General features: G+C 40.4%; 2 protein-coding genes across 2 annotated transcripts; both read left to right on the top strand.

Moving 5' to 3' along the window:
* The first annotated feature begins 3,864 nt into the window (after positions 1-3,864).
* On the top strand, positions 3,865-4,794 carry LOC110259175 (olfactory receptor 7E24-like). The gene has a single exon (XM_021082504.2). The coding sequence runs from the start codon at positions 3,865-3,867 to the stop codon at positions 4,792-4,794; it is 930 nt and encodes a 309-aa protein (XP_020938163.2).
* Positions 4,795-20,776: 15,982 nt separating this feature from the next.
* LOC110258273 (olfactory receptor 7E178-like) lies at positions 20,777-21,706 on the top strand. Its single transcript, XM_021081449.2, has one exon. The coding sequence runs from the start codon at positions 20,777-20,779 to the stop codon at positions 21,704-21,706; it is 930 nt and encodes a 309-aa protein (XP_020937108.2).
* The last annotated feature ends 4,362 nt before the right edge of the window (positions 21,707-26,068 follow it).

Genomic DNA, 26,068 nt, shown 5'->3' with positions numbered 1-26,068 from the left:
GACCCAGTTACACTTACATGTACACATTCTATTTTTGCACATTATCATGCTGCATCATAAGTGACTAGACAGAGTTCCCAGTGCTACACAGCAGGATCCCATTGCAAAACCATCCCGAAGGCAACATTCTGCATCTATTTACCCCAAGCTCCCAGTTCCTCCCATTCCCTCCCCTTCCCCCTTGGCAACCACAATATTTTAGATTTCATATGTAAATAATATCATATGGTATTTATCCATCTCTTTCTGGCTTACTTCTCCTAGCATGAGAATCTCTAGGTCCATCCATGTTGCTGCAAAGAATGTTATTTCATTCTATTTAATGGCAGAGTAATATACCATCGTAAAAACAACCTTATCTCATGTAATGTATTGCACAAGGAAAAGGCTGGCAGTAGGTGTATGTATTTCACAGGAGACTTAAACACAATGTTGTGGTTCCAATACATTTCAGAGGCATCATGTGTAGTATACTCTTCAGGTAAAATTTTCAGAAAGCTGGTTATTGATAAATAAATCAATACTGACATTATGAAAACATTGACAAGAAAACATACCCATCAGCCTCAAGACACTGGTTGCCTTTGGAGTACAGATTTGCACCTACATTCTTTTTCTCATATTATCTTCCATCATGTTCTATCACAAGAGACTGGATATAGTTCCCTGTGTTATATAGTAAAACATCACTAATAAGTTCTTTTGCATTATTTAATTAGATTCCACATCTAAGTGATATCATATCTTTCACTAGAAAAAAAATTAATGAAGGAGTATTATTAGGCCACTACAAAATTGAGCCCCCCCCAAAGCAAAGAGAAGTCTCACACACCAGACATTTTACTGAGATTCTACGGGGTTAATAAAATTAACCCTGCATAAAATTAAAACATTTCAAGAATGTTGCTTAAATTTCTTTAATGTTTAAACATTGATGATTCTCTGTATACTAATACCTTCTTTGTAGTTATCAGTGTTTTATGATTCTGTGCCCCAAACTAAACCATATTTATCAAAATTTGAAGGCCACAAAAGTCAAAGATTAAATGAATTTTTAAATTTTTTATTGATGTGTAATTGATTTACAACATTGTGGTAGTTTCATGTATACAGTATAGTGATTCAAAGTTTTTGCAGATTATATTCCATTTTAGGTTACTGTACAATATTACAGTAAATCTTTGTTGCTAAACAGTTTTATGTGTAGTCATTTGTACATGTTAATCCCAAACTCCTAATTTGTTCCTCCTACCCCACTTCCCCTTTTTAATCATAAATTGGTTTTCTCTGTCTATGAGTCTGTTTCTGTTTTTTGCATAGATTCACTGGTATTATATTTTAGATTCCACATGTAGGTGATACATAATATTTGCTTCCTCTGTCTGACTTATTTCACCAAGCATAATATTCTCTAGGTCTATCTATGTTGCTGCAGATGGCAATATTGTGTTTTATCCTTCATTTTCTGGCCAAACCTGCAGCAAATGGAAATTCCCGGCCTAAGGGTCTAATAGGAGCTGCAGCTGCAACCTGTGCCACAGCCACTGGCAACACCAGATCCTAGCTACATCTGTGAACTACGATGCAGGTTCTAGCAACACCAGGTCCTTAACTCACTGAGCGAGGCCAGGAATCAAACCCGTGTCTTCATGCATACTATGTCAGGTCCTTAACCCACTGAGGCACAATGAGAAATCCTTCATTCCTTTTCATGGTGGAATAATATTCATAGACACACACACACACACACACATACACACATACACACACACACACATATATATATATATATATATATATATATATATCACATTTTCTTAAACTGATTGCCTGTTGATGGGCACTTGGGTTGTCTCCATCTCTTGGCTATTGTAAGCAGTGCTGCTATGAACACTGAGGTACATGTATCTTTTTGAATTAGAGATTTCATCTTTTCAGATTTTTATGCCCAGGAGTGGAATTGCTGGATCATATATGGTAGTTCGATTTTAGTTTTCTGAGGAACCTCCATACTATTCTCCACAGTGGTTGTACCAATTTACATTCCCACCAACAGTGTAGGAGGCTCCTTTTTCTTCACACCCTCTACAGCATTTATTACATATAGACTTTCTGAAGATGGACATTCTGACCAGTGTGAGGTGATACTTCCTTGTGGTTTTGCCTTATATTTTTCACATGCTTCTTGGCCATCTCTAAGAATTCTTTGGAAAAATGTCTTTAGGGCTTCTAACCTTCTTTTTGATTGGGCTGTTCATTTTTGCAGCACTTTAATTTAGAATGCAGATGACACAGCTTTGCCTTTTATTTTATTTTAATATGTTTATTTATTTATTTTGCTTTTTCAGGGTCCATGCCCACAGCATATGGAGGTTCCTAGGCCAGGGGTTGAATTGGAGCTGTAGCTGCTGGCCCATGCCACAGCCACAGCAACTCGGGATCTGAGCCGTGTTTGTGACCTACCCCACAGCTCACTGCAATGCCTGATCCTTAACAAACTGAGCGAGGCCAGGGATCAAAACTGCAAACTTATACTTTCAGTCAGATTCGTTTCCGCTGAGTCACAATGGGAACACCCAGGCTCGCCTTTTATAGAGTGTTTATCAATATTCTAAATGAAGAGAATATCAATCACTGTGTTTGAATATACTATTTTTAACTGCTTCTTAATGTTTAAAATTATTAGTATTTTTATGTTAAAGCATGAAGGGTATTATTGTACTCTATTTCTTTCTTTTTTTTAAGATGTTTATTAATTTATTTTTTTCCCACTGTACAGCAAGGGGATCAAGTTATCCTTACATGCATACATTTTTCCCCCACCCTTTGTTCTGTTGCAACATGAGTATCTAGACATAGTTCTCAATGCTACTCAGTAGGATCTCCTTGTAAATCTATTCTAAGTTGTGTCTGATAACCCCAAGCTCCCGATCCCTCCCACTCCCTCCCCCTCCCATCAGGCAGCCACAAGTCTATTCTCCAAGTCCAGGATTTTCTTTTCTGTGGAGATGTTCATTTGTGCTGGATATTAGGTTCCAGGTATAAGTGATATCATATGGTATCTGTCCTTGTCTTTCTGACTCATTTCACTCAGGATGAGATTCTCTAGTTCCATCCATGTTGCTGCAAATGGCATTAGGTCATTCTTTTTGATGGCTGAGTAGTATTCCATTGTGTATATATACCACTTCTTCCGAATCCAATCATCTGTCGATGGACATTTGGATTGTTTCCATGTCCTGGCTATTGTGAATAGGGCTGCAATGAACATGCGGGTGCATGTGTCTCTTTTAAGTAGAGCTTTGTCCGGATAGATGCCCAAGAGTGGTATTGCAGGGTCATATGGAAGTTCTATGTATAGATTTCTAAGGTATCTCCAAACTGTTCTCCATAGTGGCTGTACCAGTTTATATTCCCACCAACAGTGCAGGAGGGTTCCCTTTTCTCCATAACCCCTCCAACACTTGTTATTTGTGGACTTATTAATGAAGGCCATTCTGACTGGTGTGAGGTGGTATCTCATGGTAGTTTTGATTTGCATTTCTATTTCTTTCTTAAAGAAGTAGATGTTTTTACCATGATTGTAGATTTATTATTTCTAATTTTCTTGCTCCTCTGTTAACCTTCAGTCGAGTGTTTCAAAAGTAAGTGTGTATACGTAGAGGTGAATAACAAACAAATGAGGAAAGATTTCCAAGAAGATAGCATTGAACATGCTGAGAAATTTTCTGTAGTCAAAGACCCCAAGTGTCAATACTTTTTTGGGATTTGCTTGAGTTCAAAATATGGAAATCGTGCTGCATGCCCACTTGCTTGTTTCCTTTCTTCCAACCCTCTTTTCTTGTTCCAAATGTGTCCACACACATGGAACCACAAAATCTAACAAGTGTCTCTAACTTCTTCCTCCTGGGACTCTCAGAGGATCCAGACCTGCAGCCTTTCCTCCTTGGGCTGTTCCTGTCCATGTACCTGGTCACCATGCTGGGGAACCTGCTCATCATCCTGGCTATCACCTCTGACTCCCACCTCCACACCCCCATGTACTTCTTCCTCTCCATCCTGTCCTTGGCTGACATGGGCTTCATCTCCACCACTGTCCCCAGGATGATTGTGAACATCCAGACTCACAGCAGAGTCATCTCCTATGTGGGCTGCCTGACACAGATGTCTTTTGTGATCCTTTTTGGATATATGGATAGTACTCTTCTGACTGTGATGGCCTATGACCAGTTTGTGGCCATCTGCCACCCACTGCACTACCCAGGCATCATGAGCCCATGCCTCTGTTGCTTCTTAGTTTGGGTGTCTGTTTTTGTTAGTCTTTTGGACTCTCAGCTGCACAATGTGCTTGTCCTACAAGTTGCCTGCTTTAAGGATGTGGAAATTTCAAACTTCTTCTGTCACTCTTCTCAACTCCTCAAACTTGCCTGTTTTGACACTTTCACCAACACCATTATTGTGTATTTTGTTGGCACCATCTCTGGTTTTCTCCCTATCTCAGGGATCTTTTTCTCTTACTATAAAATTGTTTCATCAGTTTGGAAAGTCCCCTCATCAGCTGGAAAGTATAAAGTCTTTTCCACCTGTGGCTCCCATCTGTCAGTTGTTTGCTTATTTTATAGAACAGCTATTGGTGGTTACCTTGGATCAGCATTGTCGCCATCTCCCAAGAAGGACATGGAAGCCTCAGTCATGTACACCTTGGTCACCCCCATGCTGAACCCCTTCATCTACAGCCTGAGGAACAGGGACATAAAGAGGGCTCTATGGAGGATCCTTCACAGAACAACTTAATACCAGCTTGTGGGAAAATCTTTTTGAAATATAGATTGAAAAAATGAGCAAAACTAAACTTGCAGACCAATGAATACTGCTTCTTTGGTCACATTGTTGTTTCAGTCCTCTCTATGTTTCAAAAGTGGATATTACTTCCTTTGACTCATTTTTAGTTGGATTGTGGGAATATTCTGGGATCCATTGTACATCATAATGAATGCATAAGAGGTTCCCCTCAAATACCATGGTATCCAGAAGAAATGTACAACTCTCTTTTACATACTGAATGTTTTCACCTTTTTCCATTATTACTGTTTCTTTTCCAGAAAACTTTTGCATCTGTCAAATCTGTTTATTCACGTAATGGCTGAGCATGCAGTTCACTGGTCCTCAAGTATGGATTTTATGGAATCCCCTGAGTGTTTTATACATACTGAGGACTTGGTCTCATTACCAGAGATCCTGATTTAGTTGGACTGGTGTGTATCTAGGTAGGAGGAGTTTTTAAAAGCACTTGGAAAGGTTTAGTTGTCATTGTCTCAAGAGATCAAGATCGAAAGGATAAGTTACAAAAGAGCTTATTACGACTCTAGGCAATGTCCTCTAATACATTGCCCTTCAATATCATAAGATCTTCATTTGTGCTGGTCATTAAGGTACTGTCTCTCTGCCCCCAAATCACCCTTCTACACTTACCTTGTGATACCAGGGTGGTTCTTTTGAAATCACTGCTCTATCTTCCATATGGCTTTCTTCTTATATACTTTAAATAATGCTTAGTAAGTTTCATTTACCCCAATCAAGAGTTAAGTTCACTACTCTTTTTCTACCCCTAAGCCCTTGGTATTTATTGGCTTCTATCTGTTAACCACACAGTTCCATTTTTTTGACTGTCCTGTTGCAGCTATTTAACCAATTCTCTACGCTCAGTTCATTTAACTGGAATAAATAGCTTGTCTTTTTCTTGATAGACCCTTGAATGATCAACCATAACATGGGGAGAAATCTATGCCATGAGTCGTGTGCAGTTGAAATGTTGACAGATGAGATTAAAAAATAGAAATGTCTTTAAGTACCTACCGTTGATAAAGGTTGTAGAACAGATTTAAGTCCTGGTATACTTCCAGTTGATATGTAGCTCTAAAAGTGTCTGAAGATTATTAAGTTACAAAATTTGTCATAAATAAATTAAACTTTGTCTTCCTTTACTTTACCATAAGTAGTAAAGGGCCTTGTTGGCAGCAAAGGTGAGCTCTTTTTCTTTCACTGGTAACAGGCTGGTTAGGACTTCACTGTTCCCAACCTTCCCTATATTCTGTCATAATAAATCAGTCTTTGGGCTTCATTTGTGTTCTTCAAAATGATAATCCAGGGAGTTCCCGTCGTGGCGCAGTGGTTAACGAATCCGACTAGGTACCATGAGGTTGCGGGTTCGATCCCTGCCCTTGCTCAGTGGGTTAACGATCCGGCGTTGCCGTGAGCTGTGGTGTAGGTTGCAGACGCGGCTCGGATCCCTCATTGCTGTGGCTCTGGCGTAGGCCAGTGGCTACAGCTCCAATTCGACCCCTAGCCTGGGAACGTCCATATGCCGCGGGAGCGGCCCAAGAAATAGCAACAATAACAACAACAAAAATAACAAAAAAAAAAGACAAAAGACAAAAAAAAAAAAAAAGATAATCCATCTTTCCTTATCAACATCACAATAGTTTCCTCTTAATTTTTTTATTAGAATTGATTTACAATGTTCTGTCTATTTCTGCTATACAGGGAACTACATATCTAATCGATTTGATGGACCATGATGGAGGATAATGTGAGACAAAGTGTGTGTATATATATATATATATATATATATATATATATATATATATATATATATATAACTGGGTCATATTGCTATATATATATATGTAGTAATATTCATTCTCTGAAGATCTATCAACAACTAATTTAGTTTACTCTGCTTTTTAAGTGTAAGTAAGTCACCTACCAACTACATCAATACAAAACTGGTGATTTGAAGAAAGGAATGAACTTGACAGATGATGAAGCCATAGAATTTAGTGGGGAACTATCACCCAGTACAAATTACTACATTACTCTATTTGCTATCTACTGATGCAAATTTAAGTGATAGCCAAAGAACCTTGGTAAGTGAGAAATCTATGTTGCCTTTTAATGTCAAATTGTACACTCCCCTCAGAGGTAGCATTTTGTTCTTTTGTTTAGATTTAAATGTAAAAGGGTGATAATGATGGCTTAACATTAAGCATGGGAAAAGACTGAAAGTTTCACATAGCCATGAGGTGTGGTGTGACAATATTTGATTAGAATAAGAAACATAGATAATTGAAAGAATGTGGGATATGGAATACTCCACACCCTAATATGGGCACAAAAATTTGATGTTTTGGCAATGCCAACTTTTTGGGGGGCCACACCCTCAGCATGCAGAATTTCCCAGACCGTGGATCAAACACAAGCCACAGCAGCTACCCAAGCTGCCGCAGTGACAATGCCAGGTCCTTAACCCTCTGTGCCACAAGGGAACTCCTCAAAATGGTTTTCTGCACCTCAGAATTCTCAGCAGTAAATTAAGTGCAATAGTGCTTATCTTCCAAGGCCATACAATAATTTTATACAGTGTATGTCACGGACCAGTCCAATGGTAGTTTCCTACCAAATGGTCCATCCTACTATAACATTAAGGAAGTTAATTTAAATATGCATTTAAGTAATTCATAAGTAACCCAAAGTTATGAGCTTGTGTCGTATGATATAGAACATATTTCTATTTAAGTTCCGCATCTGTAGAGTTAAGATAATAAGAGCACTTAACTGAGAGGCCGGTTGAGAAGATACAATGAAATGTATTAATCAGAACACTATGCATTCAGTATGTAGCAGTCAATCAATAAGGGCAACTTGTTATAATTAATATATTAACAGGCCATTGTATAGTTTTAATGCACGGGCTTCACAGGCTGAAATTTGACTTGAGGCATTAGCTCCTACAACTAATTAGCTGAGTGTACTGGGATGTATTTTCATAATTCCCAGGGCCTTTAAGGCTTCATTTTTAATGATATTTAGCTGAAAGCATTCTGGGATTAAACAGACAATATTCCTATGTTATGAACTAAATAATTACAGATATCATTATCTTCACGTATCCTAGCTTGATGTATTCCTTTTTTCAACTTTATTGAAATATAACTGGCATACAATTGTAAGTTTAAGATGTACAGTGTCTTGATTGGATACTATTATATTATATATTACAAGGTGATTACCACCATAGAGTTAACTCACACTGTCATCATGTCACACATGATTTAAAAGATATCTTTTTTTGTGGTGAGAGCATTGAAGACCTACTCTCTTAGCAACTTTCAAGTATATAATACAGTATTGTTAACTATAGACACCAGGCTGTATATTAAATCTCCAGAATTTATTCATCTTCTAACTGAAAGTTTGCACCCCTTGACCAACATCTCCCCATCTCCCCCACCCGCAGTCCCTAGTAACCACCATTCTACTGTCTATTTCTAGAGTTTGGTTTATTTAGATTCCACATATAAGTGATATCATATTATATGGTATTTGTCTTTTTCTGACTTACGTAGATAAACACCCAGGCGTGGGATTGCTGGGTCACATGGTAGTTCTATAGCTAGATTTTTTAGGAACCTCCATACTGTCCTCCATAGTGGTTGTACCGCTTCCTTCCTTTTCATGCAGCTATTCTCAGTTTGGTTCTACTCTGTTGCTGAAGTTTCCCATGTGGACCCCTGACCTCTTCCAGAGTTGTTTTTGTACATGGATAGCTGTCTAATTGTTGATCATTGTGGGGTTACAGGGGCTGAGATACTCCTACTTTACAATCTCAGTGATGTCATTGTCCACATGCCAGTTAATGACAAATTAATCTCAAAATTCCTCCTCCAGAGACCTCTGCATCAGGAGGACCACATTAGTAGAATGTGGAGTGTTGCAAGGGATCATTCCCCTACTACTCACTTTATTAAATGGAAAAAAATTAACAGGCCCATAGCACATATACTTAAATCTCTGTTAATACAAATCAATCTAAGGAAAATAAATTCTGGAACAGGATGCGCTCTTCCCAATGAGAAAAATCAGGATTCCCCTAGGGATTTTTGCTGTATTGAGGCACAGAAGGGCTGTGGCTGTCAATGGTGCGACCTTGGTGATGGAAGAAAAATTAAGTTGGCTTTTTCAAACTGCCTATCCTGAAACAACATGGTGAGGTCTGCAGAAATACCAAATCAGAGCCAATTTCTACCCATATGCCAGTTCTTCTCAACAGGGAAACTTGGCTGAGACAGTTGTGGTGTAATGAGTTTAGGACAATGTTGAGAAGCAGAGAGATATCTCCAGTGTCCTGTGGTGCTTAGAGACCAATGTCCTGATAAAGATGAAGCTGCATGGTAGGCAGGCTCTAATGTGCTCCCAATAACCTCCCGCTCCTCTATTCATGCTACGGTGGAAACTCATGTCTTGAGTGTGTCATGGGACTAGAGATTTGTTTTCAAACCTTTCAATAGGGCAGTACTAATGGGATATCACTTTTGAGATTAGGGTGCAAAAAGACTGCCTCTCCTCTTTCTGACCCTTGTTTCTCCATCTCCTTGTCTGCTTCATTTGATGGAAACCAACTGGCAAGTGTGAGCTTCCCCATGAGAGATCCATGAGGCAAAGAATGGAGGAAGGCCTCTGGTCCACAGCTCACAGGGAACTCCATCTTTCCAAAGGCTACATGAGCAGGCTTGAAAATAATTCTTCTTCCAGTGAAACTTTGAGAGGACTGCAGCTCTAGCTGACACCTTGATTGGCATCTGTTAGATACTCTGGTTTCTTTAAGAGAAGTAGCAACTTATAAATACGTGTATAAAGTCCATAGTTTTCTAATATACCAACATCCATCAATTAAAGAGAAAAATTACAACTTGAGCCATCATTTAAATGAGCAAAAATCCCTAAAAAGGGGACTAGAATGTTCCTCTTAGAGACATAAACCCTAACTAAGAAAAGAGAAGTAACTTCAGAGCTCGTTATACAATTATCCTTAATTTATTGGATTGACACAATGGATTTGGGGATGTCAAAGTCAAAAAGTCATACATGAAATTTTTAAAAAGAGGCTGCACGTTAAGTTAGGATGCTTGAAGTTGGAATGCAATTCAATCTGTACATTGAAAGAGTACAGGTGAGCATTCTCTTGAGGAGAGGAAGGCTCCAGAATGCTCAAAATACATTTTGTTTTCTTCTTTTGTTAATATTAGGAGGTCCTCAGAGACTGGGATAACATGGACCAACTTTGTTAATGAGGAGCTCTGTGCATTGAGTTTTTAAGGCAATGTAGGAGTAAGTAATAATTAGCCAGTGTCTCCAGCCTTTCAGGGTACCATTCTCAGGCAGGTTTTATATGTATCTTCTCCTCCCAGAGTCATTATCTGCATAAGGGGATTCATGCCTATGTACGTCTTCCTCAGTTCTGAGGACAGAGCCTTTGCCCTCATTATTCATCAGGCAGAAGAGGGCAGTGGATCCAAACTCCTAGGTCATGATGCAGCAAAGATACAACATGGACCAGTGAGTACCCAGGGAGGTGGTGGATGGGGGAGGGACTGTTGGGAATTGTTTCCTCATCAAGACAAGGAGAGTGTATGGGGTAGTTGGGTGGGAGGACACTGATATCCTAGTTTCAGCTCAGTAGCTGATGAAATCTATGTTCTGTTTTTCTCCTGGGGATTTCAGAACTCGCATTCAGAATTCTTCTCTCCTCCATCACCCATTCTAGCATCCATAAGCATCATCCACAAGAGAGGAGGCAGTGGATCTCTTTGAACCATCCTTTAAGCACTCCAAGATCATCTTGGAGGAGTTCCCACTGTGGCACGGTGGGTTAAGAATCCAGGTTCAGTGGCTGAGGTCACTGTGGAGGCACAGATTCGATCCCTGGGCTGGCTAAGTAGGTTAAATGCAGCTGTGTCCCATATTCATTCCCTGGCCCAGGAATTCCCATATACCACCAGGTGGCCATAAAAAACTACGATGTTACATGTCATCATTATGATCATGTTGCTGATGAAGAGGGTAGCCATAATATCACAGGCTTCATCAAGGTTTTCCTGTGACAGGCTCTTAGCTATGTGCTCTGTAGCCTTCAAATTTCCATCTACACAATTACCAACAAGATAGAGGTACACGCATTATTGTTTTGTTTTTTTTTACACTTGAGCAGAGTATTCTCATTTAAATTGGTCTTGAGGTAAAAGGAGTGAACTCAGGTTTGGATCTGAGCAGTGAGAGTATTCACAGGGTACAGGAGAGTGCCTTTCTGTACCGTTTAGTTTCATGTGGACCCTTGAAAAGTGGCTAGTCCAAATTGAGGTATGTTTTGCAGGCTTTATATATGTGCATAAATCGGGTTTGACATAACTCTTTCATTGTACTACATAGGTGTCATGGATGTTTCTCCCTATAATCACAAGGATCTAGTTCTTTGTTGTAACAAAGGCATGGGCAATGGTGGCAGCAGTGGTGTTTAATGTTTTTGGTCTTTTTATGATGCAGATGACAGAAAATACACTATACCAGTTTTTTTCTTCTCTTCTTTTCTCTCCCACCTCCTCTCTCTTTCCCCTTCTCCCTCTATCACAATCCTCTACCTTCCACCCTCATGAGCAACCACATAAGGTACCTATATCTTCCACAGGGTATCCTCTTTCCCCTGAGCACCCATGTTGGCCACTGCATGCTTGAAACACATAGCTAGTCAGTCCCCTGACCCTAGTGTCAGCCATAGGTTTATTTGAAGATGTACAGACAGGTCTGGACTGAGACACAATACCCAGGGCCACATTAAGGGAAGACACAATCCCAAACTCTTGTCTCAAATGGCCAAATAATTAGTGAAACTTCTATGCTAGATTAGCTACACCTCTAAGAGAGGATTGGAAGGGCTCAATGTATGCAGCTCAGTGCAGCACAGTCTGAAGGACAAGCTTGCCAGGAGGCAGTTGCCAATGTGTGTGTGTGCCATCAGGCAACAAAGCGAGGGAGCAAGCTGCAGCATGAGCAGAAAGACCTCTGATGGTGGTGGTCATTGTCCCAGTGCCTCACTTGTTACACTGGACACTCTGCAGAAATAGCACAGACTCCCATGCCAGATTTGGCTTGGATGGTGTGATGGACAATGCCACACATACAAGAGGGTGTAATAGGTTTTACTCCTCAGCTGAAGATCTTCCTGTCTGGGGAGTGCAGGAAAGGTCCTCTAAGTGAGTTTGCAATGGCTGAAGAGTTCAAGAAAAGTGGCCTGTTTGAGGGTTAAAAAACTTTTTTTAATTGTGGCAAGAGTGTAATTTCTGAGTGAGAGTTCCTGCCTGTGTGCTCAAGGTGGCTTGGTTTGAATTTTCCAGCATCACCAAAGGAAGGGGGACCTGGAACTTATAAACTTGCCCACAATTTGAGCCGGAGGGGAAGAGAGAAATGTATAGCTTAATGCTACTGTATAGATTGTCTAGGGAACTATATCCAATCTCTTGGGATAGAAGAGATGGAAGATAATATGAGAAAAAGAATGTATATATATGTATGACTGGGTCATTTTGATGTACTGCAGAAAATGACCCAACATTATAAATCAATCATACTTTAATTTTAAAAAATTAAAAATGGCAACTGCCCCCAAACACCAAAAGAGCAACAGCGGCAACAATGGCAAAAAAGACACACAAAAAATATGGCTTAAAATCTGCCAGCAACCAAATATCACACACAGAAAATAGACCCACATGCTTTATTGCATAGTTCTTAGGGTTTTATAAATGGTTCAAATCAAGGAAGTTAATTATACCTCATTTGGATAAAATACAGTATATATACTGTCTATTAGTGTCCTTCAATTAGGATTTTTTTTTCTTCAGAGGAAAGGATATTTCTTTTATTTTATTTATTTTTTCTATTTTATTTTCCCACTGTACAGCAAGGGGGTCAGGTTATCCTTACATGTATACATTGCAATTACAGTTTTTCCCCCACCATTTGTTCTGTTGCAACATGAGTATCTAGACATAGTTCTCAATGCTATTCAGCAGGATCTCCTTGTAAATCTATTCTAGGTTGTGTCTGATAAGCCCAAGCTCCCGATCCCTCCCACTCCCTCCCCCTCCCATCAGGCAACCACAAGTCTCTTCTCCAAGTCCATGATTTTCTTTTCTGAGGAGATGTTCATTTGTGCTGGATATTCAATTCCAGTTATAAGTGATATCATATGGTATTTGTCATTGGCTTTCTGGCTCATTTCACTCAGGATGAGATTCTCTAGTTCCATCCATGTTGCTGAAAATGGCATTATGTCATCCTTTTTTATGGCTGAGTAGTATCCCATTGTGTATATATACCACTTCTTCCAAATCCAATCCTCTATCGATGGACATTTGGGTTGTTTCCATGTCCTGGCTATTGTGAATAGTGCTGCAATGAACATGCCGGTGCATGTGTCTCTTTTAAGTAGAGCTTTGTCCGGATAGATGCCCAAGAGTGGGATTGCGGGGTCATATGGAAGTTCTATGTATAGATTTCTAAGGTATCTCCAAACTGTTCTCCATAGTGGCTGTACCAGTTGACATTCCCACCAGCAGTGCAGGAGGGTTCCCTTTTCTCCACAGCCCCTCCAGCACTTGTTACTTGTGGATCTATTAATGATGGCCATTCTGACTGGTGTGAGGTGGTATCTCAAGGTAGTTTTGATTTGCATTTCTCTTATAATCAGCGATGTTGAGCATTTTTTCATGTGTTTGTTGGCCATCTGTATATCTTCTTTGGAGAAATGTCTATTCAGGTCTTTTGCCCATTTTTCCATTGATTGATTGGCTTTTTTGCTGTTGAGTTGTAGAAGTTGCTTGTATATTCTAGAGATTAAGCCCTTGTCAGTTGCATCATTTGAAACTATTTTCTCCCATTGTGTAAGTTGTCTCCTTGTTGTCTTTTTGGTTTCCTTTGCTGTGCAAAAGCTTTTCCGTTTCATGAGGTCCCATGAGTTTATTTTTGCTCTAATTTCTATTGCTTTGGGAGACTGACCTGAGAAAATAGTCATGATGTTGATGTCAGAGAGTGTTTTGCCTATGTTTTCTTCTAGGAGTTTGATGGTGTCCTGTCATATGTTTAAGTCTTTCAGCCATTTGGAGTTTATTTTTGTGCATGGTGTGAGGGTGTGTTCTAGTTTCATTGCTTTGCATGCAGCTGTCCAGGTTTCCCAGCAATGTTTGCTGAATAGACTTTCCTTTTCCCATGTTATGTTCTTGCCTCCCTTGTCAAAGATTAATTGACCATAGGTGTCAGGGTTTATTTCTGGATTCTCTATTCTGTTCCATTGGTCTGTGTGTCTGTTTTGATACCAGTACCACACTGCTTTGATGAGTGTGGCTTTGTAGTATTTCTTGAAGTCTGGGAGAGTTATGCCTCCTGCTTGGTTTTTGTTTCTCAGGATTGCTTTGGCGATTCTGGGTCTTTTGTGGTTCCATATAAATGTTTGGATTGTTTGTTCTAGTTCTGTGAAAAATGTCCTGGGTAATTGGATAGGGATTGCATTGAATCTGTCGATTGCTTTGGGTAGTATGGCCATTTTCACAATATTGATTTTCCCAATCCAGGAACATGGAATATCTTTCCATTTCTTTACATCTTCTTTGATTTCTTTGATTAAGGTTTTATAGTTCTCGGCATATAGGTCCTTTACCTGTTTGGTCAGGTGTATTCCGATGTATTTGATTTTGTGAGGTACAATTTTAAAAGGTATTGTTTTTTTGAATTCCTTTTCTAATGTTTCATTGCTGGTATACAGAAATGCAACTGACTTCTGAATGTTAATCTTATATCCTGCCACTTTGCTGCATTTATTAATCAGTTGTAGGAATTTGGGGGTTGAGTCCTTGGGGTTTTCTAGGTATAGTATCATGTCATCTGCATACAGTGACAGTTTGATCTCTTCTCTTCCTATATGGATGCCTTTTATTTCTTTGGTTTGTCTAATTGCTGTGGGTAGGACTTCCAAAACGATGTTGAAGAGCAGTGGTGAGAGTGGGCATCCCTGTCCTGTTCCAGATTGGAGTGAGAAGGCTTTCAGTTTTTCCCCATTGAGGATTATATTTGCTGTGGGTTTATCATAAATGGCTTTGATTCTATTCAGGAATGTTCCCTCTATACCCACTTTGGCGAGGGTCTTGATCATGAATGGATGTTGAACTTTGTCAAATGCTTTTTCTGCATCTATTGAGATGATCATATGATTTTTGACTTTTCTTTTGTTAATGTGGTGTATGATGCTGATTGATTTGTGTATGTTGAACCACCCTTGTGAACCTGGGATGAACCCAACCTGGTCATGGTGTATAATTTTTTTGGTATGTTGTTGGATTCGGTTGGCTAAGATTTTGTTGAGAATTTTTGCATCTATATTCATCAATGATATTGGCCAGTAGTTTTCTTTTTTGGTGATATCTCTGTCTGGTTTTGGAATGAGGGTGATGGTGGCCTCATAGAATGTCTTTGGGAGTATTCCTTCTTCTTCAACCTTTTGAAAGAGTTTAAGGAGGATGGGCCCCAATTCCTCTTTATATGTTTGATAGAATTCACCTGTGAAGCCATCTGGTCCTGGACTTTTATTTGTAGGGAGTGATTTTATGACCTCTTCAATTTCATTTCTACTGATCAGTCTGTTCAGTTGGTCTATTTCTGCTTGATTCAGTTTTGGCAGGCTTTAAGATTCTAGAAAATTGTCCATTTCTTCCAGATTGTCAAACTTGTTGCCATACAGTTGTTCATAGTATTCTCTTATGGTTTTTTGTATTTCTGCTGTATCCGTTGTGATTTCTCCTTTTTCCTTTCTAATTTTGGTGATTTGGGTTCTTTCTCTCCTCTTTTGAGTGAGTCTGGCCAGGGGTTTGTCAATTTTGTTCACCTTTTCAAAGAACCAGCTCTTGGTTTTATTCATTTCCTCTATTGTTTTTTGAGTCTCTATTTTATTGATTTCTTCTTTGATCTTTATAATTCCCTTCCTTCTGCTGACTTTAGGCCTTCTTTGTTCTTCTTTTTCTAATTCGTTTAGGAGGAGGGTTAAGTTGTCAATTTGGGGTCTTTCTTCTTTTGTGAGAAAGGCCTGTATTGCTATAAATTTCCCTCTGAGCACTGCTTTTGCAGCATCCCATAGATTTTGAGAGTTCGTGTCTTCATTATCATTTGTTTCAAGGTAGTTTTTAATTTCCTTCTTGATTTCCTCATTGACCCATTGGTTTTTTAGTAGCATGTTGTTTAGTCTCCGTGTAGCAGGTTTTTTCTCTTTCCTTTTCCCATGGTTGGTTTCTAATTTCATGGCATTGTGGTCAGAGAAGATACTTGAGATAATTTCTACGCTCCTAAATTTGTTGAGATTCGCTTTGTTTCCCAATATATGGTCAATTCTTGAGAATGTTCCATGAGCATTTGAGAAGAATGTGTATTCTGCTTTTTTTGGATGTAGTGTCCTGAAGATATCAGTGAAGTCTACCTTTTCTATTGTTTCCTTTAGGATCTCTGTTGCTTTATTGGTTTTCTGTCTAGAGGATCTGTCTATTGATGTGAGGGGGGTATTTAGGTCTCCTACTATGATTGTATTCTCCTTAATATCTCCCTTTATGTCTGGGAATATTTGTTGTATGTATCTAGGTGCTCCTATATTTGGGGCATATATGTTGATGATAGTAACATCCTCTCCTTGGCTGGATCCCTTAATCATTAAATAGTGTCCTTCTTTGTCTTTCTTTATGGCTTTTGTTTTAAAGTCTATTTTGTCTGATATGAGCGTTGCGACTCCTGCTTTTCTGTCATGTCTATTGGCATGAAATACTTTTCCCCAGCCTTTCACTTTCAATCTATATGTATCTTTTGTCCTAAGGTGAGTTTCTTGTAGGCAGCATATTGAAGGTTTTTGCCTTTTTATCCACTCAGCCACTCTGTGTCTTTTGATTGGGGCATTCAGTCCATTGGCATTTAAGGTGATAATTGATAGATGATTATTTATTGCCATTTGAACCTCATGTTCCAGTTGATTCTATGGTTCTCCATTCTTCCTTTCTTTCTTTCTTTTTTTTGGTTGGATGGTCTCCTGTTATTATCTGCTTGAATGTATTTTTTTTTCATTTTTTGCAAATGCAATATTTGGTTTTGGCTTGTGGTTGCCCTGTTTTTGAAGTATGCTAACTCCTTCCCATAAATGTTTGTTTTAGCCTGATGGTCCTGTAAGTTCAAACACTTCATTATTATATTAAATTTAAGAAGAGAGACGTACATACAACCAAAAAGGGTTATTTACTTCCTAACATCCCTTGCCCACATTTTATGGTTTTGATGACTCTTTTTTATTCTTTTCTTTTTAATTTTATTTTGTTTGAAGCTTGTTCATGATTAAATCTGTATGCTGCCTTATTTGAGTGACTGCTCTCTGATTGCGGTTTCCTCAGTCCTAGTTCTTCCTCTTCTTCTTCTTCTTCTTTTTTTTTCTTTTCTTTTTTCTTCCCTTTCCTTTCTTTCTTTTTGGTTTAGAGAAGCCCTTTCAATATTTCCTTTAACCTGGGTTTTGTGTTGCTGTATTCTTTTAGTTTTTGTTTGGTGGGAAAAAATTTTATTTCCCCTTCTATTTTAAATGATATTCGTGCTGGATAGAGTATTCTAGGTTGCATATTTTTTCCTTTGAGCACTTTAAATATCTCTTGCCATTCCCTCCTGGCCTGTAGTGTTTCTGTAGTGAAATCAGCTGATATTCTTATGGGGGTTCCCTTGTAGGTAACATTCTGTTTTTCTCTTGCTGCCTTTAGGATCCTCTCTTTATCACTACCTTTTGCCATTTTTATTATGATGTGTCTTGGTGTGGGTCTGTTTGGGTTCAGTTTGTTTGGGGCCCTCTGTGCTACTTGTATCTTGAACCCACTATCCTTTAGATTTGGGAAGTTTCCAGCGATAATTTCTTCAAATATATTTTCCATTCCCTTATCTTTTTCCACTCCTTCTGGAATTCCGATTATGCATAGATTGGCCCGCTTTATATTATCCCATAGGTCTCTTATATTGCTTTCCAGTTTTTTGATTCGGTTTTCTGTCTGTTGTCTGGATTGAGTGATTTCCATTATTCTATCTTCCATATCACTGATTCGTTCTTCTGCATTATTCATTCTGGTTTTTACTGCCCTTAGTTCAGTTTGCATCTCTGCAAATGAATGTTCTATTTTTCTTGGATCCTCCTTATATTTTCTAGTTCCTTTCTGAGGGTATCTGCATTACTGTTCATATCTTCTCTTAATTCCTTCAGTATTTTCACTGTTTCTCTTTTGAACTCCAGGTCTGTCTGACTACAGAGATCTGTTTCATTGCTGACTGTTTTAGGTAAGTTCTCCTGTTGGTTTGACTGGGGGTGGTTTCTCAGCTTCTTCATCTTGCTTGTTGTTTTCTGTCTCCTGAAGGAGTTGTACTCTCCGTGATCGGGCAGTGTTTGCCTTGTCACTGCCGTGGAATATTTCCTGAGGGCTGGCGTTGTTGGTCAATCTTTTTTGAGGCAGTGTGGCTTTTCTGGAGTGTTGATGGGGCTAACAGTGTTTCTTTGAAGCAAAGGAGTACTTCCTGAGGGCAGACAGGACTGGGAAGTCCACACCACGATGGTAGCAGATTTCACTTGGTCATGCAGAGCTTGCTCTGGTGTTTTTAGGCTGTGGGGTTCTTGCAAGGGGTTGGCAGTGTTGGGCAGCTGCTCCTCATGGGTTCATCAGCCCCTGGGGGCAGGAGCAGCTATCTGGGTCACTGAGTACCTAAGAGGCCCTTCCCTAGGGCAGCCTAACTCAGAAAGACAGCCTGAGAAGGTAGGCGGATCTTTTCAGAGTCTGGCCGAGCTTGTTGCAGATTTTCTGGGGTGCAGGGGCTCTTCCAGGGGGCTGGTGGTGCTGAGCAGGTATTTCACGGGAGTGGGGCACCCCCTGGGGACTTCGGCGGGTAGCAGGGCCATTGGAGACCCAAGAGGCTCCTCCCCAGGGCAGCCCAACTCAGAAAAACTGTCTGAGACCTTTTCCCGACTTGGCCAGGCTTGTTGCAGTTTTTCTGGGCTGGAGGGGGTTCTGCCTGGGGCTGGCAGTCCTATGCAACTGGTCCACTAGAGCATCCCCTGGGGGCTTGGGCAGTAGCAGGGCCGTTGGAAACCCAAGAGGCACCTCCCCAGGGCAACCCGATTCAGAAAAATCGTCTGATAATTAGGCCGATCTATTCACAGCCTGGCTAAGCTTGTTCTAGCTTTTCTGGGCTGCAGGCCTTTTCTCAGGGGCTGGTGGTGTTTGGTGCTGCTCTGCGGAAGTGTAGCCCCTCCAAAGGGCAAGCAGGCCTGTGCAGGGACAGCCCCTGCGGTGGTAGGCTTCAGGCAATTGTTGAGGCCAGCCCTCCTGGAAGGCAGGCAGCCCCAGGTCCGTGAGAGCATAGGGGGTGGCGGGGGTGGGGGGAGGGAATGCACTGGGAAGCACAGCTGTCAGCTAGCTTGTGGGCCTGTAAGCTTGCTGTGGCGTGGGGGGTATTCTATGGGGACCCACCCCTTCTTCTCTCCCCTCCTCAGCACGGGCACAGACCAGACTCTTCTCCCAGGTTCCCTCTGATGCAGCTTTCCACTTCCCCGCTCCTAGAGTATTGCTCCCTTCCTCTGTGACAGTTTTGTTTTCTAGTCTCCCAGGCAGTCTCTGCCCCATCAAATGGTTTCTAGACCTCCCAAGCAGTTTCCACTCTGCAGCCCCCCCCCTTGCCCGGGGACTAATCTCTGGAGCCGAGGTCTTGGTACCCAGCCTCCCCCCAGGCGTAGCCCGGCCCTTTCTCGGGGATTAACCTTCGGCGGCGAGGTCACGGTACCCAGCCCACACCCAGGTGTCCCCCGGCCCTTTCCCGGGGACTAACCCCTGGAGCCAGGGATTCGGTGCCCAGCCCCCACCCAGGCGTCTCAATTTTTGGTGACTGTGCCCATAGTTCAGATGGTCCGTTGGGTTCTTGATTGGCTTTTCCGTACTCCAACTTACTGCTACACTCTTCTCTGCATCTGGAGATTCCTCCGGTTCGTTTGATCTCTCCCCCGGTAGGTGACCTTCCAGGGTGCGGGATCCCTTTCTCCTCCGCAGTTCCCTTTCGGGAGCGCCCGTCCCGCTCAGATTCACCTTCTCTCACTCTCCTCTTTTCTCCCGTTCTGCCCAATAATGTCACGAACTTCTTGCCGTTATTGGAGTTTAGGTTCCTCTGCCAGTGATTGGTTGCTGTTCTGTGCGAGTCATTTATTCTGTAGATGTCCTTTTTTTTTTGTTGTGTTTGTGGGATAGGGTGAGCGTGACCCCTACTCCTCTGCCATCTTGTCCTCTCTCAGAAAGGATATTTCTTATTCCTTTGGTTTCCTTGAAAGGATTGGAACTGGTATTCCAGTGTTCTTATGGTGTTGTTTTAGGTTTTAAAGTTTTATTGAAGTATATTTGATCTACGAAGTTGTAATAATTTCTGACATACAACAAAGTGATTCAGCTATACATGTACACACATCTGTTCTCTTTCAAATTCTTTTCCCACATTGGTAATCACAGAATATTTGGTTGAATTCTCTGTCCCTGTTGGCCATTCATTACTTATGGAGGGTTTTTTTGGGTCTCTAAATATCCTTACTCCTCCTCTAAGTTCTTTAGCTTATTTTTTTCAATATGATACATATACAAACAGATGTATGGAGGAAAAAACCTGGGAAAAAGGAATTTCATAGAAGGGTGTGTTTGTTATGACAAAGAAATATTGCTAAAGGGCTGTGGTCCTCAATTGAATATTTTATGTATGAACTGCTTGGCTCTGAAGCAGAGACACACTGATGGGTACATGTATTCTTGTTTCCTTTTATATCAACTCTCATTTATTTTTCAGAAAGTGCCTCTGCTCCATGAAACCACAGAATTTCACCGGTGTCTTGGAATTCCTCCTCCTGGGGCTCTCAGAGGATCCAGAACTGCAGCTTCTAACTTTCCTCCTGTTCCTGTCCATGTACCTGGTCACCGTGCTGGGGAATCTACTGATCATCCTGACCATCAGCTCTGACTCCCACCTCCACACCCCCATGTACTTCTTCCTCTCCATTCTGTCCATGGCTGACCTCGGCTTTACCTCTACCACAGTCCCAAAGATGATTTTGGACATTCAGACTCACAGCAGAGTCATCTCCTATGTGGGCTGCCTGATTCAGTTGACTCTCTTTAATCTTTTCAGGTGTTTGGTCAGTGCACTTCTGAGTGTTATGGCCTATGATGGGTTTGTAGCTATCTGTTATCCCCTGCACTACCAGGTCATCATGTACCCCCGCCTCTGTAGCCTGCTGGTCCTGGGGTCTTTTCTGTTCAGCCTTTTGGACTCCCAGCTGCACTGTGTGATGATGTCACATCTTACCTTTTGTACCAAAGTGGAAATTCCTCATTTCTTCTGTGACCCTCCTCAACTCCTCAAGCTTGCCTGTGATGATATCTCCACCCATAAAGTAATGATGTACTTCATTGGCACCATCTTTGGTGGAATTCCCCTTTCAGGGATCTTTTTCTCTTATTCACAAATACTTCCCTCCATTCTGAGAGGCCCCTCATCAGGTGGGAGGTATAAAGCCTTCTCCACCTGTGGCTCTCACCTGGCTGTTGTTTGCTTATTTTATGGAACAGGTATTGGGGTGTACCTCAGCTCAGCTGTCTCACATTCTCCCAGAAATGATGCAGTGGCCTCAGTGGTGTACACAGTGGTCACCCCCATGCTGAACCCCTTCATCTACAGCCTGAGGAACAGGGAAATCAAGAGGGCCTTACAGAAGCTCTTCAATAGAACAACCTAATTTCAATACTTGCCCAGTTTTTTTTTTTCATCTGCTGTTTAAAAATAATTGCACACAAAACATCTGTCATTGGCAGATATGTTTGTTGGGTTGCATAAGTTTTGAACCTCACATTATTTATTCATCATATTTATAATAACTTAATGTCACCTATATGGGCATTTGTTTGATGGGATTAAGAGACATTCTTGATTTATTTAAAGTTTAATTTTATTGAGGTAAAGTTGATTTACCATGTTGTATTAGTTTTAAGTGGGTGAGAATAATATACACACGCTACTGTATAAAAAGATGATTAATGAAAACCTGCTGTGTAGCATAGGAAAATCTACTCAATAGTTTGGAGTAACCTATATCAGAAAAATGAATTGGTATTTTTATATATTCTGGATCTTATGTATGTTAAAATCACTGCATGAGCGGATTCCATTACATCTATGGAATCTTCTGCATTTGCCACCTATGACCCAGCATTCTGTAGAAATTCACAACTCTTTTAAAATGTATATAGAATTTTCTTTTTCTTTTCTTCCTTTTTACAGCCATACCTGCCTCATATGGAAGTTCTCAAGGCTAGAGTGAATCAGAGCTACTGCATCAGCCTATGCCATAGCCACAGAACACTGGATCTGAGCTGCATCTTAGAGCAACACTGGATCCTTAACCCCCTGATTGAGGCCAGGGATTGAACCCATATCTTCACAGAGGCCACGTTGTGTCCTTAACCTGCTGAGCCACAGTGAGAATTCTGTATATAAAATTTTCAATCATTTGAACTACCCAAGGCTATTTTCTATAAAACTTTGGCTTCAATCAAATCTATTGATGAAGGTATATGGGGGAATATATGTCACTTGTTCTCAATCTTGGCTTCATATTGGAAGCATCTGATAAACTTTAAAAATCCTCCTGCCTGAGTCCCACCACCGTGGATTAAAATTTACTTGGATTGGATTTTATTTTTTTAATTTTTAATTTTTTTTGTCTTTTTGTCTTGTTAGGGCCACAGCTGCAGCATATGGAGGTTCCCAGGCCAGGGGTCCAATCGGAGCTGTAGCTGCCAGCCTCTGCCACAGCCACAGCAATGCAGGATCTGAGCTGCATCTGCGTTCTACACCACAGTTCACGGCAACACCAGATCCTTAACTCACTGAGTGAGGCCAGGGATTGAACCTGCAACCCCATGGTTCCTAGCTGGATTTGTTTCCACTGTGCCTTGATGGGAACTCCACGGATTGGCTTTTAAAAACCTTTTCATTCTAAAGTAAAATGTAAGAGATCAATCATCACATCACTAGTTTTTCTTCCAAGATTGGAGGGGATGCTCTTTCTTTAGTTGAACTCCTAATGGAATTGGCTCTCATCCACAGGCCACTGTGCAGAGAAAACGCATCTAAAACAGCAGAATTATATTTGGTGGGAAGAGCCATGACACTTAGGATCAGCAAGGAACATGAAAACTGGCTGGTGGAGGAAGAAGCCAAGTCACCCTACAGCTCAGATACTTTTTGATGCTTATGATTATTGACTGTAATTTGGGCAAAATTATAGATGTTATTCAGTTTCTCTTTCTTCTTCTATTTCTGCTCCATTTTTATCATCCTTTCCCTATCAACCCTTCCCCTTTCCCTCCCTTTCTCTTCCATTCCCATTTACCCTTTTTATTCTTCTTCCTCTTCCCCCTCCTCCTCTTCTTCCTCTTCCTCTTCCCCTTCCCCTTCCTCCTCTTTTTCCTCCTTCTCCTCTCCTCCTCTTCCTTTCTTCCTTCTTCTTTTCCTTCTTCTCTTCTTCTTCTTCCTCTCCTTCTTTGTCTCCTTCTCCTTCTTCTTCCAAACATCAAATTAAACATATTTCAGACATACAAAACAAATTTATGATTACAAAAGGGAGGTGTGGGGGAGAGGAGGGATAATTTGGGAGGTTAGGATTAACAGATACACATGGCTATGTATAAAATAGTTAAACAAGGATCTATTGCACAGCACTGCAAATGCTATTGAATCTCTTATAATAACCATAAGGGAAAAGAAGCTGGAAAACCATATATATCTATCATTATGTTTAACTGAATCACTGTGTTGTACACCTTAAACTAATATATGAATTACAAAAAAAGAAAACAAAGATTTAATTAGATTAGAGAGAAAAAAGGGCATGACTGATTTTTTTTTTGGCTGTGTATGTGGCATGTAGAATTTCCTGGGCCAAGGACTGAGCCTGTACCACAGCAGGTATCTGAGCTACTGCAGTGACAATACTGGATCCTTAACCCACTGCACCACAAGGGAAGTCCAGAGCATGACCAAGTGAGTCTATGTGAAGCCAATGTTGAGGATTATTGAATTCTGTCAGACTTTTCATTCAAAGATAGCTTGTATGTCTTGGGCCCTTTACTGTTCTTAATTAGATCCTGAAGATCTTAAAGTAATCGGAATTCATAAATAAGATAGAGTATTTACCTTAGCAAGACCAATGTGATTTTTCTCAGTATTTCTGATAATATTTTTTCATATATCTTCTCTCTCCATATGAGCTGGTCATATGAGCTGGTTATTCAGGTACTGTTTTTCTCCTCCAAAATTACCCTTTAATATTTAAGTTGTGATACTATGGTGGGGACGGAGCATTTTTAGACTGCTGTTCTGAATTTCCATCTCATTTCTCTTAGTTCCTTCTCATTCATGTTTGGGAAATGTCATCCTGCCCTATCGCCCAACTTTTCCCCATACCCCTTAACCTATGGCATTGTCGCCACTTCCTTCAGTGACCACTCTGTGTTACAATGTCTTTTTTTGTGTGCCTTTCATTTCTTCATAATTATTTGACAAAGTACCAATATTAAATTATCACCATTAAAATAAATAGCACGATCTCCCTTCTCTTGCTTGAACCCTGACTAATAAATCATAGTATGGGGGATAAAGCTACATTGTGAGAGGCAACTGAAAATTTCAAAGTGAGCTTAGCCTACAAAAATAAGGGTGATTGTCATGATATGGCTTAGTTTTGCATATGAAGTTGAATTTTAAATACTGGTGTGGTATATCCAGTTAGTGTGTGGTTCTAATTGTGCCTGTAGATAATTGTCACCCTAGTCCTTATGTATAATCTTATCTTAATTTTTATTACTCAAGGACAGCAAAGGATCACACCCTCAGCAAAGCAGAAACCTTTCCTTTCACTAGTAACCACTTCATTGGGATTCACTTTTTAATAATGCATCTTTCTTTTCCATCATGATCACGGATTTGGGGTCACTCTGTTTTCTGCTACATACCTAGGTATCCATGGTCATCTCAACCTTCCCTTTAGAGATACTACACATTGTTTCTGAGATAGCAATCTGGGCTTTTTGAAGATCTATCCAGGAACAGGTTTAAATTACTTGACCTTTAAAATATTTTCTTGGAGTAGAGTTGACTTAAGCGTTGTGTTAGTTTCAGGTTTACTGCAAAATGAATCAGATATATCAATATCTATATCTATATCTATCTATCAATTCCTTTTCAGATTCTTTTCCCATGTAGGTCAGCACAGTAATTTGCCCTGCCTTTTACCAAGGACCTAAATTACCTATGAATTTCACTAACAATGAACTAGTCCCTGATTGAAACCTCCCACTAAGAAATGATTTCTCTTAAATATTAGATTTTTCTTCCCCGAGCATTTTAAAATGTCTCAGCCCTCACACCTTCTTCTCCAATCCTCTCTTTACTTCTGCTATTTGGTCATTTGGGCTCCTAAAATGTTCTTTTGCCACTTATGCACACACACATAATTAGCATCCTTTCTCTCATATCCAGCTATATTGAGTAAATAATCAAGTTCTTTATATCCATTAATTAGAAACCAATCTCTGAGTTCCTCATATAGAGAGATCTGAGCCAGGTGGGCTGTAAAGAGAAGACATAGAGGTTGCCAGAAATCATGATTTCCATGCACTTCACTTTATCTCACTCTATAGGACAAAAGCCACATTTTTAAAAAAAGACATCAAGGAGTTCCTGTTATGGTTCAGAGGGTTACAGACCTCATGTTGTCTCCATGAGGATGTGGGTTCAATTCCTCCTCACTCGGTGGGATAAGGATCTGCAAGCTGCAGCATAAGTCACAGATGTGGCTTGGGTCTGGCATTGCAGCTCCAATTCAACTCCTGGCCTGGGAACTTCCATTTACCACAGTTTCAGCCATAAAAAGAATAAAGAAGACTTCAGGAGTCAAATACAAAGATCCTAAGAAGTATACATTTGTAGAGAGATGTGCCCTTTCTAGTTGAACAGAAAGCAGAAACCTCTAGAGACTCTTGTTGGATTGGTCCTGAAATGGCTGTGGTTTCTGTTGGCAAAGAGAAAACGACTCTGT

The sequence above is a fragment of the Sus scrofa genome, chromosome 2, assembly GCF_054392235.1.
Source record: "Sus scrofa isolate SSC_HxYL_T2T_F1_AM1 chromosome 2, Sscrofa_HxYL_maternal_Yorkshire_Landrace_v2.0, whole genome shotgun sequence".
NCBI lineage: Eukaryota > Metazoa > Chordata > Mammalia > Artiodactyla > Suidae > Sus > Sus scrofa.
Note: the sequence above shows the minus strand (reverse complement) of the source record. Positions and strands in the feature narration are given on the sequence as shown.